The 16,298-nt window shown below is 43.7% G+C and overlaps 1 protein-coding gene across 3 annotated transcripts in view; it reads right to left on the bottom strand.

Annotated features, from left to right (window-relative positions):
• Nucleotides 1-4,960: 4,960 nt before the first annotated feature.
• Nucleotides 4,961-16,298, bottom strand: part of MFSD14B (major facilitator superfamily domain containing 14B) — a 33,176-nt gene continuing 21,838 nt past the window's right edge. The window contains exons 6-13 of one of the 3 annotated variants that reach the window (XR_005884752.1): nucleotides 16,077-16,295; nucleotides 14,845-14,958; nucleotides 13,032-13,103; nucleotides 11,712-11,824; nucleotides 10,070-10,167; nucleotides 8,761-8,903; nucleotides 7,731-8,197; nucleotides 4,961-5,046 (exon numbers count right to left, since the gene is read on the bottom strand). Coding sequence is in view for 1 of the 3 variants with exons in the window: in XM_040988854.1 (XP_040844788.1) it covers nucleotides 7,949-8,197; nucleotides 8,761-8,903; nucleotides 10,070-10,167; nucleotides 11,712-11,824; nucleotides 13,032-13,103; nucleotides 14,845-14,958; nucleotides 16,077-16,295 (1,008 nt within the window). In the remaining 2 variants the exon portion in view is untranslated. Of the gene's footprint in view, nucleotides 5,047-5,455; nucleotides 5,474-6,199; nucleotides 8,198-8,760; nucleotides 8,904-10,069; nucleotides 10,168-11,711; nucleotides 11,825-13,031; nucleotides 13,104-14,844; nucleotides 14,959-16,076; nucleotides 16,296-16,298 lie in introns of those variants that run through there. The other 2 variants (XR_005884753.1, XM_040988854.1) reach the window with 2 other exon arrangements.

Raw genomic sequence — 16,298 nt, 5'->3', positions numbered from 1 at the left:
ACCAGCCTCAATCCTGCAGTGTGTGCAGGGAGTTGGTTTTGCTTTCATCCTCACCCTTGATTGCTTATCACTGTCAGAAAGATAACAGCTCTCTTAGGAACCAAAGTTAGATACAAAGTTAGTCACTGTGTGCTCAAGAACCCCTGCAGGATACTGTATCTTATTAGCACTGAAATAGCAGATGACCTCAGCTAGGAGGTTAGAGACCTGGCCACTTGAGCACAACAAGTGTAAATAATTTGTGATGCAAATTCCCAACCTAAACTATCTATCTTTTAGTCATTTGGATGTGTAACAGGTTCAAGATGTTCCCATTCTGCTTCTTGAGTTTGTAAGAACTGCTTTTTTGTCTCTAAGAACTTAAAATCAGCCTCGCTGTTGCACTTTTAGAAATTGTCTTCTAGGCTTCTCTCTTTCTTCTTTGGAAAGCAGAATCAGAGAGAGAGACAGACAGAAAAAAAAATTTTAAGTGAACTTCTATAAAATTTCAAGAGTTAAAAAAAGATAATATAAAAAATCAATGAAAATTTTATCAATATTTTCAAAATTAAGGACTTACAGACTGTGACAGTTCAAAAATATTTGTGGAAAATTTTCTATTAAAAACATGAAATGTAAGAATTTTATTACATGTCTATTTTCATGTTATAATACATTTTAAGTAAATTTTTATAAAATTTGCCTAATTTTTGATATTTCAAAAAATAGCTTGAATTTTATGTTAATGAAAAATGTATTAAGGTTTGAAATGCTTAAGTGCTTTATAGAATTTGGAATTCATGGGCCCGGCGCGGTGGCGCAAGTGGTTAAAGGTCCTCGCCTTGCACGCCCGGGATCCCATATGGGCGCCAGTGCTAATCCCGGCAGCCCTGCTTCCCATCCAGCTCCCTGCCTGTGGCCTGGGAAAGCAGTCGAGGACGGCCCAAAGCTTTGGGACCCTGCACCCGCGTGGGAGACCCGAAAGAGGCTCCTGGCTTCGGATTGGCATAGTATCGGTCCGTTGCACTCACTTGGGGAGTGAATCATCGGACGGAAGATCTTCCTCTCTGTCTCTCCTCTCTGTATATCTGCCTTTCCAATAAAAAAATAATAAAAATAAATCTTCAAAAAAAAAAAAAAGAATTTGGAATTCATTAAAATGATGTAAAATTTTATCATATGAAAATTTTATGAAATAAAAAATCTCTTGGGAAATGGTACTGTGGTTCTTTTATTAAGGTAGTCTAAAATTTTTATTTAAATTTTGCATTCATTTCAAAATTTTCAAATAATTTTGAAACTTTATAAGTTGAAAAAATTTCAACTATAAATTTGATTTATAAAAATCTTATAAATTTAAATAAAATTGTATTTGATTAATGTTAAGAAACCAAAAAATATTGAAGAATTTTTTACATTTCTCAAGATGTTACAAAGATTCTAATTAAAATTTTATACAATTTTCAAAATTTCAAAATAATGTTATAATGTTTTAAATTTTGTTAAAGTTTTGTTTTAAAAATTTATTTACTTTATTGGAAAGGCAAATGAGATTTATGGAGAAAAGGAGAGACAGAAAGATCTTCCATCCACTGGTTCACTCCCCAAATGGCTGCGATGCCCAGAGCTGAGCTGATCTGAAACCAGGAGCCAGGAGCTTCTTCCAGGTTTCCAGGTGGGTGCAGGGTCCCAAGGCTTTGGGCCATCCTTGACTGCTTCCTCAGGCTGCGAGCAGGGAGCTGGATGGGAAGTGGAGCAGCCAGGACACAATCTCAGTGCCTACATGAGATCCTGGCACTTGCAAGGTGAGGATTTAGTCACTGAGCCACCACCCTAGACCCTAAATTTTGTTAATGTTAAAAACTTGAATTATTTTAAAAGTTTGAAATTAAAAAATTTTTTTTTAGCAATTTCATTAATAGTCTTTTGTAATAAAAAAATATGGGATAATTTTACTACATTCTGATTTTATTAAGATGTTATAAACTTTTTAGGTCCCTGTGTGTTAGTCTGTGACATTCTTGTTTTCTCATGTACAAATTCCATTTCCTATGGATATATTCCCAGGAGTGGGATAGCTGGGTCATACAGCAGATCAATTTTCAATTCTGTTAACGCTCCCCATGTTGACCCGTCGTGGTTGTACTAGTCTATACCCCCACCAAGAGTGAAGGAGGGTACTTTCCTCCCCACATCAGGCCAGCAGGTGTTGTTGGTAGAGTCCCAAGTGCAGGTCCAGCACATGGAAGATCTTTGTCTCTGCCTCTCCTTCGCTCCGTAAATTTACCTCAAATAAAAATAAAATACATCTTAAAAAAAAAACCCATGGGGCCTGGCGCGATGGCACAGTGGTTAAGGTCCTCCTCGCCTTGCTTGCCCGGGATCCCATATGGGCGCCAGTGCTAATCCCAGCTGCCCCACTTCCCATCCAGCTCCCTGCTTGTGGCCTGGGAAAGCAGTCGAGGACGGCTCAAAGCCTTGGGACCCTGCACCTGTGCGGGAGACCTGGAAGAGGTTCCGGGTTCCTGGCTTCAGATCGGCTCAGGCTGTTGCGGTCACTTGGTGAGTGAATCGTCGGACGGAAGATCTTCCTCTCAGTCTCTCCTCTCTGTATATCTGACTTTGCAATAAAAATAAAGTCAATCTCAAAAAAAAAAAAAGGTCAAACCTAATGGTATACTTCTGATTAAGCTTATATTGGGGAAAGACACACTGAAAATTACAAAATAATTACTGAATAATATTAAAGAAAACTTAAATACTTACAATGTAATAATTATTTTAAGACGAGTACTATAGAGGAAAGTAACTAAAGATTCAATGTGATTCTCCTCACAATCTCAGAGGACACATATTTGGAAAATTATCCAAAATTCATATAAAATTTCAAGGAACAAAACTTGAGTGGCCAAAGTAATTCTTGAAAAACGAAGCATAAATGAGGAGATTTGCACTTCCCCGATGTTAATGGAATTCAGACGCTATGAGCAGAAGGATTCGTGGAACTGAGTTCGGAGTACAGAAATTACCAGCATCCCTCCACAGTGACCAGGTGACTAGCACGCATGGGCAACGGAATGGTATCATCAGAGTGGACGGTTGACCCGCTGGCCAAGAGTGTCTGTCCCACATCGGATGCCTGGCTTTGGCACTCCTAGCTCCAGCTTCCTGCTTTGCAGACACTGGGAGCTGGAGATAAAGCAAAGTGAGCCGGGATTCCTAGTTCCCATGTGAGAGACCAGGCTCCCGCCTTCACTGCTCCCCCGGCCCCAGCAGGCATTGGGGAGGGGACCTAATTTCGGGACTGAAGCAGCAGATAGAAGCTAAGTGTCCCCCCTCTTTCTCCTATGAATATATAACTAGGAAGGATGTATTCGACAAACGGTGTAGGTCACCTCCTGTGCACAAGCGTTGACCTCACGTGCTTTACTGTAAACTGATCAGAAGCACAGGCCGGTACTGCGGGGAAGCAGTAGATGGCGCCAGAAAACCGTGCCCTGCTCTCGGCAAAGCCAGAGAAAAAATAAAAACAGACCATGCTTCTGCAAGTGTAAGCACCCACTCTTCAGGAGTCTAGTCCTGCAAGGGGGGGTGCCCGGGCCTCTTGGTGCTTTTCCAAGCGAGTGACCCTCAGATCCTGCGGCTCTCACTTCCTCCAGCTGCTCCCCAGGGTCCACATAGCTTGGGGCAGCCCTCTCTCCTCCTGCTCCTCTTCCTCCAGCTGCTCCTCAGGGTGGACATAGCTTAGGGCCTCCACAGCAGAAAAGGTGAGAGCGCAGTGGCCGTGGAAGGCGTTTGTAAGCCCGGGCGGGTTGTTTAGGAAGGGCCTTTAGAACACGGTAACCAGTGCCATGGCAAACGACTTCAGCTGAAGATTCTGGCCACACCGCCTAAGTGTTCTGCCAGGAACCCGGTCTTGCCCACGTTGGCCAATGTAACAGCCACATTCAGTGAGGGAATGGGGGTGCTATTCAGTATCAGGGTACCAGCTGGAGGACGAACCTCTCCCTGCCGGCTGGTGTGAGTGGCCACGCTTTGTGGAAGTCACCCACTGTAACATTTCTTTTTCTCTCTTCAGGCCCCTCATCAGTCACACTTTACAATTGATGGTGTTTCCATTCAACAGGCAAAAGACAGACATCTTTGGTTAATAGCCTCAGGCCCGACGGCTCCCTGGAAGCTGGACTTTGACTGATAGCGCTCATCTCCCAGCACCCTTCTGTAACTGATCGAGTGCTTTCTGGAAGCTGTGCACAGATTGAGGAAGAGTGGTATTGCTATGGAAATGCCCCGTGCCCCACACCCGCCTGTGCCGACTCAGGCTGCCAGGGAACTACAGGTGAATCGTAACTCCTGCTGGAATTGACCACCTCACTGCTGGGGAACAGAGAAAACAAAGGTGAAAAGTCTCAGTGCCTTGTCTCTAATCTCTCTCTCTCGGAGTTCCTTAAACACTTAACGCAAATTGCACCCCAAGCTGAACAAAACCTAGAGTCACTTGTTCATATACCAGATTCAACCTTGGACTTGAAACACCTCAGAAATCCCACAAAACGAGGGAAAGAGTGCTACAAAGGCTCAGCACTCAGGGAAGCAAAACCGAGTCGTTGGCTGTCAACTTCTTAGTCCTCCCTCAGGTTCTCCGCGGAAAAGCCATCCTGGACAAGAAGTGGAGCTGTCACGAGCTTCGAGTCTTCACGGCTTCCCCCGTTAGGACTACAACAGCACACTCACAGATACGCCTTTTCCCCATTAAACCATCCTTACAAAACCTTCCTTGAAAACCGTTGAACTTATCTGGACACTAAGACGCTGGACTTTATTCTTGGTAGATGCTTGCAATGAAAGTTCAACTGAATTTGAACTGTGGTCATGCAACAAGGTGGAGGATGCAACCATGGGAGGGCGGGGGTGGGGAGGGAATCCCAGTGCCTATAAAACTGTGTCACATAATGCAATGTAATCAATTAAAGAAAAAAAAAAACTTTCCTTGAACGAGCCGAACGCAGAGCTGTGTGGTCTTGCCGGATCAGCCTCCTTGTTAGCGTGGACACTGTCTCAGGTAGTCTGTAATGGATGAGTGAGTGAATAAATAAATAAATAACAGAATGACTTGATAAGGAAAAACAGGACAAACTGTATCTACAGCTCTACAGATTGGTTTAGCAAATTCTCTCCACAAAATCTACTGGCATGGACGGGCTGTCTTTATTTCATCAGTTTTTTTTAAAGATTAATTTTTATTGGAAAGTCAGATATTTATTTTACTTTTATTGGGAAGGATATACAGAGAGGAGAGGCAACAGAAAGGAAGATCTTCCGTCCGATGATTCATTCCCCAAGTGACCGCAATGGCCGGTGCTGTGCCGATCCGAAGCCAGGAGCCAGGAACTTCCTCCAGGTCTCCCACATGGGTGCAGGGTCCCAAGGTTTTGGGCCGTCCTCGACTGCTTCCCCAGGCCACAAGTAGGGAGCTGGTTGGGGAGTGGTGCTGCTGGGATCCCGGTGTGTTCAAGATGAGGACGTTAGCAGCTAGGCTACCGCACTGAGGTCCTATTTCATTAGTTTTATGGTTTCTGCATACAAATCCTTTATGTGTTTTGTTTCGAGGAACTAAAGTAAGTGGAATTCACATTTAGCTTTTCAATCAACATGCTAGCATGTAGAAATTTACTTGAACTCCAATCACACCACAATACTATTTTAATGTAATTAATTTTAAGCTATAAATATATATTTATACAAAAAAAGGTATCCTGTGCAAAAAAAAATATTTTTTTAATTCAAAATAAACAAAGCCCCAAAGTCTAACAGGATGGTATTACATGGCTGTAACACCTGCTCTGAGTCAAGGACAGTACACGGTGCTCACTCAGAGCCAGAATGCAGGCCTGGCTTTGGAAGCGGGGACCAGAGGTCTGTCACAGCCTCCAGGCGTCCCTGTACCCGAGGGCCTGAGAGAGCAGGGCTCCTCCCTGTACCTGGGGGCCTGAGAGAGCAGGGCTCCTCCCTGTACCTGGGGGCCTGAGAGAGCAGTGCTCCTGCAGCCAGAGCAGCCCACGTACACTGGAAGGTGAGGTGTACCTAATCATCTGAGCCTCGGCATGGTGCTGAGGGAGGAGGCCAATGAAGTTACTCTTGGCTAACATAATGTCCATGTTATCAAGGGGGAATGAGCAGCTGACACAGCGCAAGGAAAGAGGTTCCATCCGGGACCCAGTGCTCCTCTGCGATCATTCCACAGCCGAGGGCAGGGCTGCTACAGACGGAGGCCCTGCAGGAAGGGCTACTTGAGTCACACGACAGAGAATCCATGTTCAGATTCTGGCCCAAGGATATGTATCACAGGTAGACATACGAGTTAAAAAACAGCTCAGTGGCCACATAATCAATCAAGCTGCAGGGAAGAGAACGGCAGCTATGCAAAGTTCTCTCCTTGCTGGTTTGTGTGCATCTGTATAAAGCAAGAGAAACCAAAAGATATTGTGTGTCTGAAAAATACTGGTTTTAAAAAATCCCACGAAGACATAAAAGTATCCATGGCAAATTTATTATGCATTAGGAAGCATAACCTAAAAACCCAACAGTAAAAAGATATGTTATCTCTGTCCATGGTAGAACAGAACTTCAAAATATATATATTTTAAATGTATTCAGTCAGTAAACAATCTTATAAAAGTTGTATATATTTTTGTCAATACCTTCATTACATTTATAAATACAAGATAAACATAGCACCCCATCAAAAAAATTAAAATCCCTTACAAATATCTACATATATCTCATACTATAAAACTTCCAGAGGAGTGCTGTTAATGGTACGCCCTAGTTTATGGTCCATTTACTTTTGCAGCAAAATACATATAAATCTGTAAAGTGTTCTTTATCCATAAAACACCTTGAAAAGTTAGCAAGACACTTGTTGTGAAACTGAGCTTCACCCAACCCTCACACTGCAGAAAGGAATTCGATGTGCAGATTCCTATGAGATTCAAAACTCAGGAAACAGACTGAGAGAAAAGATTAACTGGGAAGAAACGCACACTGCCGAGCAGTTAAGGCAGGAGTGTGAAGCGTGAGAAAACCGCTGGGAAAGCAGGCCGTGGGAGGATGGTGAGAAACGATTAGGAGTCTGAGCTGGGATGTAAACTCCACTGGTGTCCCGCCACTAACTCATCTACTCTTAGGAAGGTTCCCATTGCTCAAAGCGGTTCTTCCAAGCGCCCGCCACAATGTCTCTGTCGCCGCTAGGACACGTGATGCCTGTGTCTTCTCTAATAACACTTCACATCTGACCAGGACACTGCACCCAGAAATCGGAGTTCTACCTGATTCAAATGTAGGAGAAAAATGCCTCCAACTAGAAAAGATAATCATTAATCAACATTGCCAATCTTCATTTCAGCCAAGCATAGAAAGTAGAGGAAATACAAGAACAAAAGCTAAGTTTTTGTCTGACCTTTGGAAAAAGGCAGCGGGTCCCTGATATGGAGTGACTCTGCAGTGGCCACTCACCACGCCTCTGGGCATGTGAAAACAGCTCAAAGCAGGAGGGAAAATAAAGATCTTCACCTGAAATCTTGCCAGAGGCAGCAGTCCACAGCGGTCCTGCAGTCTGCCCTGACCTCCAGGGTTACTCAAGAAAAGCTATCCTTTCATCAGAGTTATGACCTTTATTATCTGAGCTTCAAAGTTTGGAATCCAGATAACCTTGAGGGTTGCACATCATTTGCAATTATTTCAAACCTTACCTTGTTCTAATAATGCACAACAGAAGAGAGAATCCAAGCAAAGGAATAGGAGGAGGAAACTGAAGGATGGAGTCCCTCATCAGACTTTGGCCTGAAGGATGCTGCTCAACTCCCCCGCCCGCACCACGCAGGCTCCAAGCGCAGCTCTCTCCGCCGCTGTCCCAGGTGGGGCTGTCCCAGGTGGGTCGTGCTCAGCAGGATCCCCCTTCCTGCCGAGGTCACAATTCGGTACACTGACTGCCAGGCTCCTCAGAAGAGGAGAGCTCCCAGATGCTGCTGTCCTGCAACAGTGGCTCAACGTCCTCCCCCGTGCCTCTTTCAGGGGAGCTGGCCAGGCTGCCACTGCCACTGCTGTGCTTCTGAGCTCCACCAGCTTTGCTGTACTCAGGGATGAATAAGGCAACCAGAAAAGATGTAAGAACTATACACGCTCCAAATAAAAACGGTGGGCCTGGGATGACAGCGCCCTGATGAGTGAGGAAAACAAGAAAAGAAGAATTTGGTTAGCTTTTTTTTAATCCAAAATTAATCTTTGGTTATCCTCATTACCCCCAAAAACTATACTATGAAAACGTGAATCGTTTCCATGGAAGCAAATGTGAAGGCAAACTCGAACAGAGCCTGGTGCTTAGAAGTGGCAGGGGGCAAATAATCACGGCCTTTTGTGTCATTTCTAAAGGCTCACAGCCCACGCGCTCATCAATGACAAATGTCGTCTGTAAAGCCATCACGGGCCTCAGATCACACACTTCTGTGGCTGTGCAGGGTCCTGGATGACGAGGGCAGACATCTGAATCGGGAGCACTGCAGCTCAGTGTTCTAACCGGCCATTTCTTACGAACTTTGAGAACAGATCCTGAACGAAGTCAAATCTTTACGTGATATGTTGTGTCACTGAAACTATTCCTCCCTCGCTCCCAAGAGTCTATGGGTCTAGAACTTATTTCTGTCAAATATAATATACAAGTAGAAATGCTCCCCAAATTTAAGGTTATCACCAATGTCATAAAACTAGACACCACCATATTACCTGCAGGGTGGTACTGTCGGAATTCAATTCCGCGCCCAGATCGGTGAGCTCCACATGGAACATGTAGAATATTAAGCCGTAAAGTGCTGGCCCGAGGCCATTGCATAAGCCTCTTATTCCAGTTATGATCCCCTGAGCAACTCCTAATTCAGAACAGAGAAAAGGGTGTCAGTACTCTCGGGGAGTCAGCATCTTCTCTGACAGCCAATGACAGCGCTCGCATTCAGCCAGACCCAGCAGAAAGCTCAGGGAGGGAAGTGCTCAAAGTTTTGGTGTGTTTACTGGGACCATTAAATGTCATCACCACTTGTGCTGCAAGCCCTTGGAATACAAAATGACAGCGACACCTCCAGAATTCTCTGAATGACCAACAGCTACTGTGCCAGTATGTGGGACAAGAGGAAAAAAAAACCCTCAGTATTTCCCATTTCAGGCTATTTCTGCATATTCAGATTTCTTTGTTCTGCTCACTTAGTGGTGTTTTTACACTACAACCTGCCCTTGGTCTCCAGCAGTCCCATGCACACTCCATCCTCCAGCTGTGGCCTATTCTAGCCATCTCCTTCACATCTGCATTGAAAACAAATCCCACGGTACCGGTTCCAGGCATCTTCGCCTTTTAACATGGTACATAAAAAGATGAGCTGATTTACTTCAAACTAACATTTCAAAAACAGCCCAAGATCACTCAGCAAAAGTGTGTCCTAACGTTGTGTGTGCAACAGCCAAAGAAAATTCACCTGCCCCAAGGTGGGACTATGAGCCAGAGTGGGCATCACTCCTCCGTGGGCAGTTCACACCTCTGCTTTGGGAACAACACTAGCCTGAGGAGACACAGCTCCTGGAGGTATGGCCAATGTGATGCCATTCACCACCACAGTTAAGTGAGCCACTGGCAACTGGAAAAGCTAAAGGACCGAGCCTCACAGTGGGCCTGCCTGCAAACGGAGCAGAAGCAAAGGTGGAGGGCTGCTGTCCACACAGCAGCCTTCACCCTCTCTCCCTCTGCATCCAACGATCAACATCACAGCACTTGTTTCCTTCAGCCTCCAAACGGCTAGTTTCTCAATTAGAGAAATTTTAATGATCTGAATGATGAGGCGATGGCTCATCACCAACTGGTCTGTCATTATCTAAGTGACTTATGTTAAAATGTGGTTAAGGTCTGATTCATTTTGATCAAGTACCAGAAGGAAAAAGAAAAATGGACGTTGTGTTTCTGATTCTTAGTAATCTAACGGCTGAGGTCAGGTTTCCAAAGAAGGCCTAAGATCAAGCAGAGGGCGACAAAGCCACCGGGCAGCCTCACCTTGTTGATCGGGCTCTGCGTTCCGAGAGATGAGGGCGCTGATGGCAGGGAACGTGATGCTGGACATGGCGGCCACTGTGCCTGCCGCCCACATCATCCTGAAACGACAGGAGGCTGCACTCAGGCCCAAGCAGCTCAGAGTTAACACACTCTCTGCACTGAAAGCACACAGGCCTGCTTCCTTGTGCTACATTCTAACTTTTCCTCCTTCATTTATTTTCCTTCAAAAAAGTAACTTTAATACTGATCACTTCACAGGTTGGCAGTAGAGAGAAGGCCCAAGAAACCTTTTTAAAATTTTCCATTAAAAAATGTTTTCTTACTTTTTTTCATGATATAAGTTTCCCCCGTATTATTACAGGGGTATAGTCCTTTAGGAACAGTTACAAGTGTACCATTCTGCTATTTAAGTGCCTCAGGACACTGCGGGTATGGGCATATTCTAAGCATATGTAACTGTTTCACTGGGGCTGCTCCTCCAAGGGGTCCTCACTTGCCGGTATGCTACTCCCCACTGCTCACCAGCAAGAACGCATGGACATACTTGTTTAGCTACACATCTGTTTGTTTTGTATTCTGCACAAAGGTTGCCTTACATCAGAGACAAAACATGAGATATATTTTACTTCCATTCTCTTTTCCCTGGTTCTCCTGTAGGTGTCACCTCTGTGAAGTTTGTGAGGGAACTTTTGTCTCTACAAACACATTTATTTCTCACTGACTTCCTATGCTCACACTGAATGTGAACCACGCAGCTGGCCAGCCCACGTGTCACCCAGCAGAGTCTGTTTTCCTTTTTCTTAATGACAGAGACGTATGTGTGTGTCAGTAAAGTGTGAGGGAAGTGAGATCCCAGCTTGGATTATGAATTACTGCGATGAACTCTACTGGGAAAGGCCTTTTTATGAAAAAGAAAAAAACCTTCATAATGGAAGTCTTTTTAATATTATTATGACTTTGAATCAGTTACTAAACCAAAGATCATAAAATCAAAAGAATATGAAGACCCCAAAAAAACTGATCTGATAAAATAGCACGTGTTTCCAATGAAGTGTGAAAGCTCGGAATAGACATGGCTATTTCCTACGTGTGGCCACACTATCGGTGCTAGCTCCTTTGCACACAGTGGGACCAACTGGTGCACCACAGGGACAGGCACACCGGGACACTCTCCAGGCACTGGAAACCACTCTGATTCCCTCTTATCCACAAAGTGTATTGCAACGGGAATCTATGAGAATAACTGCCCCAAATTCAACTGTTTTATTTGATAAAAGTTATATTATCATCCAAGGTGTCTCAATTATGGCAGCAAAAGTTGCCAAAACCTGTCAGTTTTCCTGGTGTTCTTGTGATGTCCTGAAAGTTAACAAATGTGTTTAAAAGCTGACATAAAAACTTTATTGGGGCAAAAGGAAAGAAGGACATACATTCAATTAATCAATCACGCACCGAAAGCCTGCTGAGGTGAAAGCAGTCTTGATAAAGAATGCTGAATTGTCGAGTTCCAACCTTGCCCAGATTAAAGCCTAATGATTTCTTAAATGTCAACCACACTACACTAGTAAAGCAATCCTTGCACCCTTCTCATCACACTCAACCCACTGGAACGCCGGTATGAGAATGAAAGAGTTCAGCTTACCAGGCCTGAGATCCAAACCCGTACCAGGCCAACTGGAACATCTGGAAGCCCAGGCCAAGGAGGACAGTGTTCTTGTTTCCCAATGACCTCATCAAGATGCTAAGAAAGACTGTCTGCAAAGTCAAAGGGACAACCATGTGAACATCAGAGAGGCTGAACAAAAGCTCCGTAGGTGAGAAGCAGCTCCCAGTGACCATGGACTCCTAAGGCTCGGAGGCCTGCCCACAGCCTGAGGCTGCAGAGGGCTGGTATGTCTGTACCACCACGCAGTGCACATGAGCCTGCATCCTGCTGGCGATGGATGCCCATCTGGTGCTCTGCCAGTACTTCCCAAGGTTCTCACAGCCAGGCAGTTCCCACGATGAGGTGAGACACAGCCCATGATGTTGAGAAATGCCAATCTCTTAAGTATTTTACTGGTAAGCCACGGCTGAACAGTTACTGAGCACATGAAAATCTGCTGCAAAGTTAACAGCTTTACAAATTTAAGACTGATACCAGGTTTTATTTTAACAAACAACTAGTTAAGACAGCCTGAACATAACAGACTCCTCTGGACTGACTTACTAAACAACAAGAAAATATAATCAATGTGAAAGCATACCAAAGTTTATGTTTTCTAATGCAAGTGAAGTTCAAAGTCCTTTGCCTTGACACATTTCCGTGAGTCTCGTCAATACTAGTGTTTGGGTGAAATGGTTCTGCAGCCTTCTCATTTCTTAACACAAATGTTACAGAAAAGCAATCCCTCCCTGCCCTGGTCCCAAGGGGCTCTTTCACAGGGACAGCCCCGTGCGTGTCCTGGTGGGGTGAAAGCACCTGGGCGTGATGGCGCCTGCCTCTGCTGCTGCTTTTCCCTTACAGCACTTAGTCACACACACTGACTCACGTGTCCTCAATCCTGGGGACAGCAGCCACCACCTTCCACTTCTGTTTAACTTTTCCATGTTGCAGCAACTCTGTAACGTTATCTTGGTTGAGCTCATTTTATAAAATCTAAGGGCAGACTGCCGTTGAATTTGGTTGTAACAAATGCAAATAAAAGAACTGACTCAGCAGGGGTTATGACAAATATTCTAACAAGTACAGAAAGTTTCACTAAATTCTCCCTAAATCCTGACCTCAGTATTCTATCAAGAAGGAAGAACTTCAGCAGCACTGTGTTGGTCAGCTTCCTGGAGGTGACAGACCCAGCAAGCCGTGACAACGTTCCCAGGCAGGGGCTGAGGAAGCAGTTAAGGCCTCTCTCTGTACTTGGAGCTGTGGCTTACTGTGATAATTTCTGATTATCAGGATCAAAACAAAACAAATGCCACTCACCTGAGCCACAATAGAAAGAATTCCTACCATAGCTATGAAAGCTACAATTTTCACAGATCCAAAACCTATGACCTAGGGAAATGGAAAGAAAACAAGTAATACGGATACTATACAAGCAACACATTAAAAAATGTCATGTTCTAGTGAAATAAAGAGGTAAAATAGCTGGCCAGTCAGGACAGTACTGAAAGCTGAACTTTCTATAGCCCTCACTATCAACAGCCAGCACCCACGCTGTGGAAGTTTTTCGTGTCTTCCCTGTCACTGCCCACCTGTTCTTTCATCTTGTCGCTCCATTCCCAACCCACAAACTGACAGATGTGAGAATGTCAAACTGTAAGAGAATATGCAAGAAAATGATCTTTGATTCTGTCGGTTCGGAATTTGCTCATCAGCTAAATCAGTGGTTTTACTCTCATTCTCCTCAGAAATCACGTAGCTGAAGAGGGAGAGAGGAGGGGTGCAGAGACGCAGGCACGCCAGGACACCGCGCACAGCCAGCAGCGTGCATGTCTTACGGGCTTATTGGCCGTCTATATACCTTTGCTGGAGGAACAGTCAAAACCCTTTTTTCCAATCAAGCTGTCTTCTGAATTTCCAAGTTCTATCCGATACAAATTCCTTATCAGATATCTGATGTCCAAATACAGGACACTGTTTTCCTGAAAATGTGTGGTATGTTAACCTCTTTTTAAGGTTAGCACAAATATGAAATAAGCTGGAATAATTCTGATTTATTGTGATCTTAATAGCAACATAAACATGTAGAAAAAGGCCAAAAAGAATAATCATAACTGTTCATTATCTGTGTGAAGACAGATGATATATTTGGAAAAAAAGGGGGAAAAAAAAAAAACAAAAAACCCAAAACCTGGGGCAGGCCGTGTGGTATAGTAAGTTAAGCTTCTGCCTACAGTGCTAACATCCACATTAAAAAAAAAAAAGCAAAAAACAAAAACCAAAAATAGTTATTTAAAACATGATGACATGTGGATGCCAATAGCAGTTTTACTCATAACTGCTAAAACCTGGAAGCAACCAAGGTTTCTTTTAATAGGTGAATGAACTGTGGTATATATTATTCAGTGCTGAAAAGAAATGTAAAACTATGAAAAGACATGAGGGGGGCACTTGAGTGCACTTAAATCAGTTTGAAAAGGCTATACACTGTATGATTCCAAACATACCTTCTAGAAAACACAAAATCAGGGAGACAGTAACATATTAGTGGTTACCAGGAGTGAGGCTAGGGGAGAGGATGAAAAGGCAGAATGCAGAGACTTCCAGTCGGTCAGAACACCCTGCGGGATACTGTACCGGTGGACACGGTAGATCTATGTCATCATATGCCTTTGTCAGACCACAGAACGGATGACACCAAGACAGATCCGTGATGCAAACCACGCACTCTCAATGGTGTGGAATGTGCTCACGTAGGCTCATCAACTGTGCCAAATGTCAAACTAGGGCTTGAGATGCTGACTGTAGGGCAGGCTAACACGGGTGGGCCCGCGGTGCCATATTGTAATTCTCTGTACTTTTCATTTTACTGTGAATCTAAAACTTCTCTCTCTCTCTCAAAACAAAAGTGATAAATCTTATTTCTGCTGTTTTTTAAGGGAAGCATATTCCATGATGAATATATCACTACATTTTAAGTCTTCATTGTGTTAAAGGCTGCTGTTAACTAATTGTGGTCACCGCTGACATGTCAATACAGTTTCTTCTCTACAGTGGATTCTCTGAACTGTCCTCAGCAGAACCCAGTCTGAGTTTCCTGGACTTCGAAGGCAACAAGGCATCCACCACTCACCTGCCTGAGATACAGGAAAAAGCTCGAATACTGTCCAGCCTCAGGAAGGTAGGAAAGAAACACGGTGATGCAGATAAGTAAGACAGTAGAATCTTGTCCAACTTTCTTCAATGACTGAGAATAAACAGAAAGGAATTATGTAACAGGCAACAGACATTAATGGCATCATTGTTCTGGACAACTATTTTACTCCAATTATATAAAATGGACAAGAAAAAGTCAGATGGATTATAATATTAAATTTACCATCTTCTTGCCAGAGATAACAGTTTCAAATATCACTGCTTTTTGAAAAACATTTGTTCAACTCGCCATGTAAACAGAAGTTCACATCTCAACACACCCTGTCACTGTAAACAGGCCCTGAAACAACAGCCCTCTAGACTCCTATGTTCAATTTGCCAGTATACCTGCTAGATAAATGAGTGTGCTCCAGCTGTGGGGTCAGAGAGGTAAGAACTTTTGGAATATGAACAACCCTGTTGAGAAAAGCTCATTTACAGAGTTCAGACCCAAGCGCCCTGCTACTATGAAGGGATGGAAGCACTGCAGAGTGCATACTCTTTAATATAATGAATAGCAAAAGCATCTAATGTTGGTTTATTTATTTATTTAATTTATTTGGGTACTTAAAAAAAATCCCAGGGGGAATAGATATGATGAAAACCTATGGATTTCAATTGTTTTTTTTGCACTATAATAAAGTTAACTTCTTAGTTTTCCACAATTTTTTCAACAAGAGCTTTGAGCAAGGTAAAACAGAGGAGGTACTTTTTTCTAGTTGTGTGACAGAAGTTCATACTTAACCAGAGTGGGGGAGAGTTTATAGAAAATCACCTGCTCAATCTGAAAAAATTAAGGTTCAAAGTGCATACAAATTAGTAGCTTAAAAAAGCTACTTAAATCACATGCGTTTATCTTTTAGAAATAAAACGAATGAAAACGACCACTTCAATGACTATCTTCACTGACTTTACTTCAAAAGGATGGAACTTCCTTTCCAAATTGCCACTAGGAACTCACTGGACATTTGTTTTTTCTCTCTTCCCAAAGGACGTGCATTAAGTACCATGTCTAAGAGTACACATAACCCCACTCCTCTCATGGAATTTACTGTCTTTAGTGTAGAAAACAAACGTGGATCCAGAATTTCTGGAACCTCTGAGGTTACACACATATCCTCTTGTTTGCGTAGCTTAGATGTAGGGAAATGTTTTCATGTTTTTATTTACCGCGAAAGGGTCTGCTTGTTTCCAAGAAATTTGAGCTCCCCAGGAGACTGGTCGCATTTTCTCAGGAAGAGATTCCGGAACAGCCACCAGGATGAAGCAGATGTCCAGGAGGGCCACTACTGTGGCCACCAGCACCACAAGGCTGTCCCCGTAGGTGGCAGAAAGGTACGCTCCAATTGCTGGGCTGCTGACCAGACTAGCGGCAAAGGTGGCTGAGACCTG

Source organism: Ochotona curzoniae, unplaced genomic scaffold, assembly GCF_017591425.1.
Source record: "Ochotona curzoniae isolate NIBS_2020 unplaced genomic scaffold, NIBS_Ocur_1.0 contig_50, whole genome shotgun sequence".
NCBI classification, from domain to species: Eukaryota; Metazoa; Chordata; class Mammalia; order Lagomorpha; family Ochotonidae; genus Ochotona; species Ochotona curzoniae.
The sequence above is the reverse complement of the archived record's forward strand: the minus strand, read 5'-3'. Positions and strand labels throughout refer to the sequence as shown.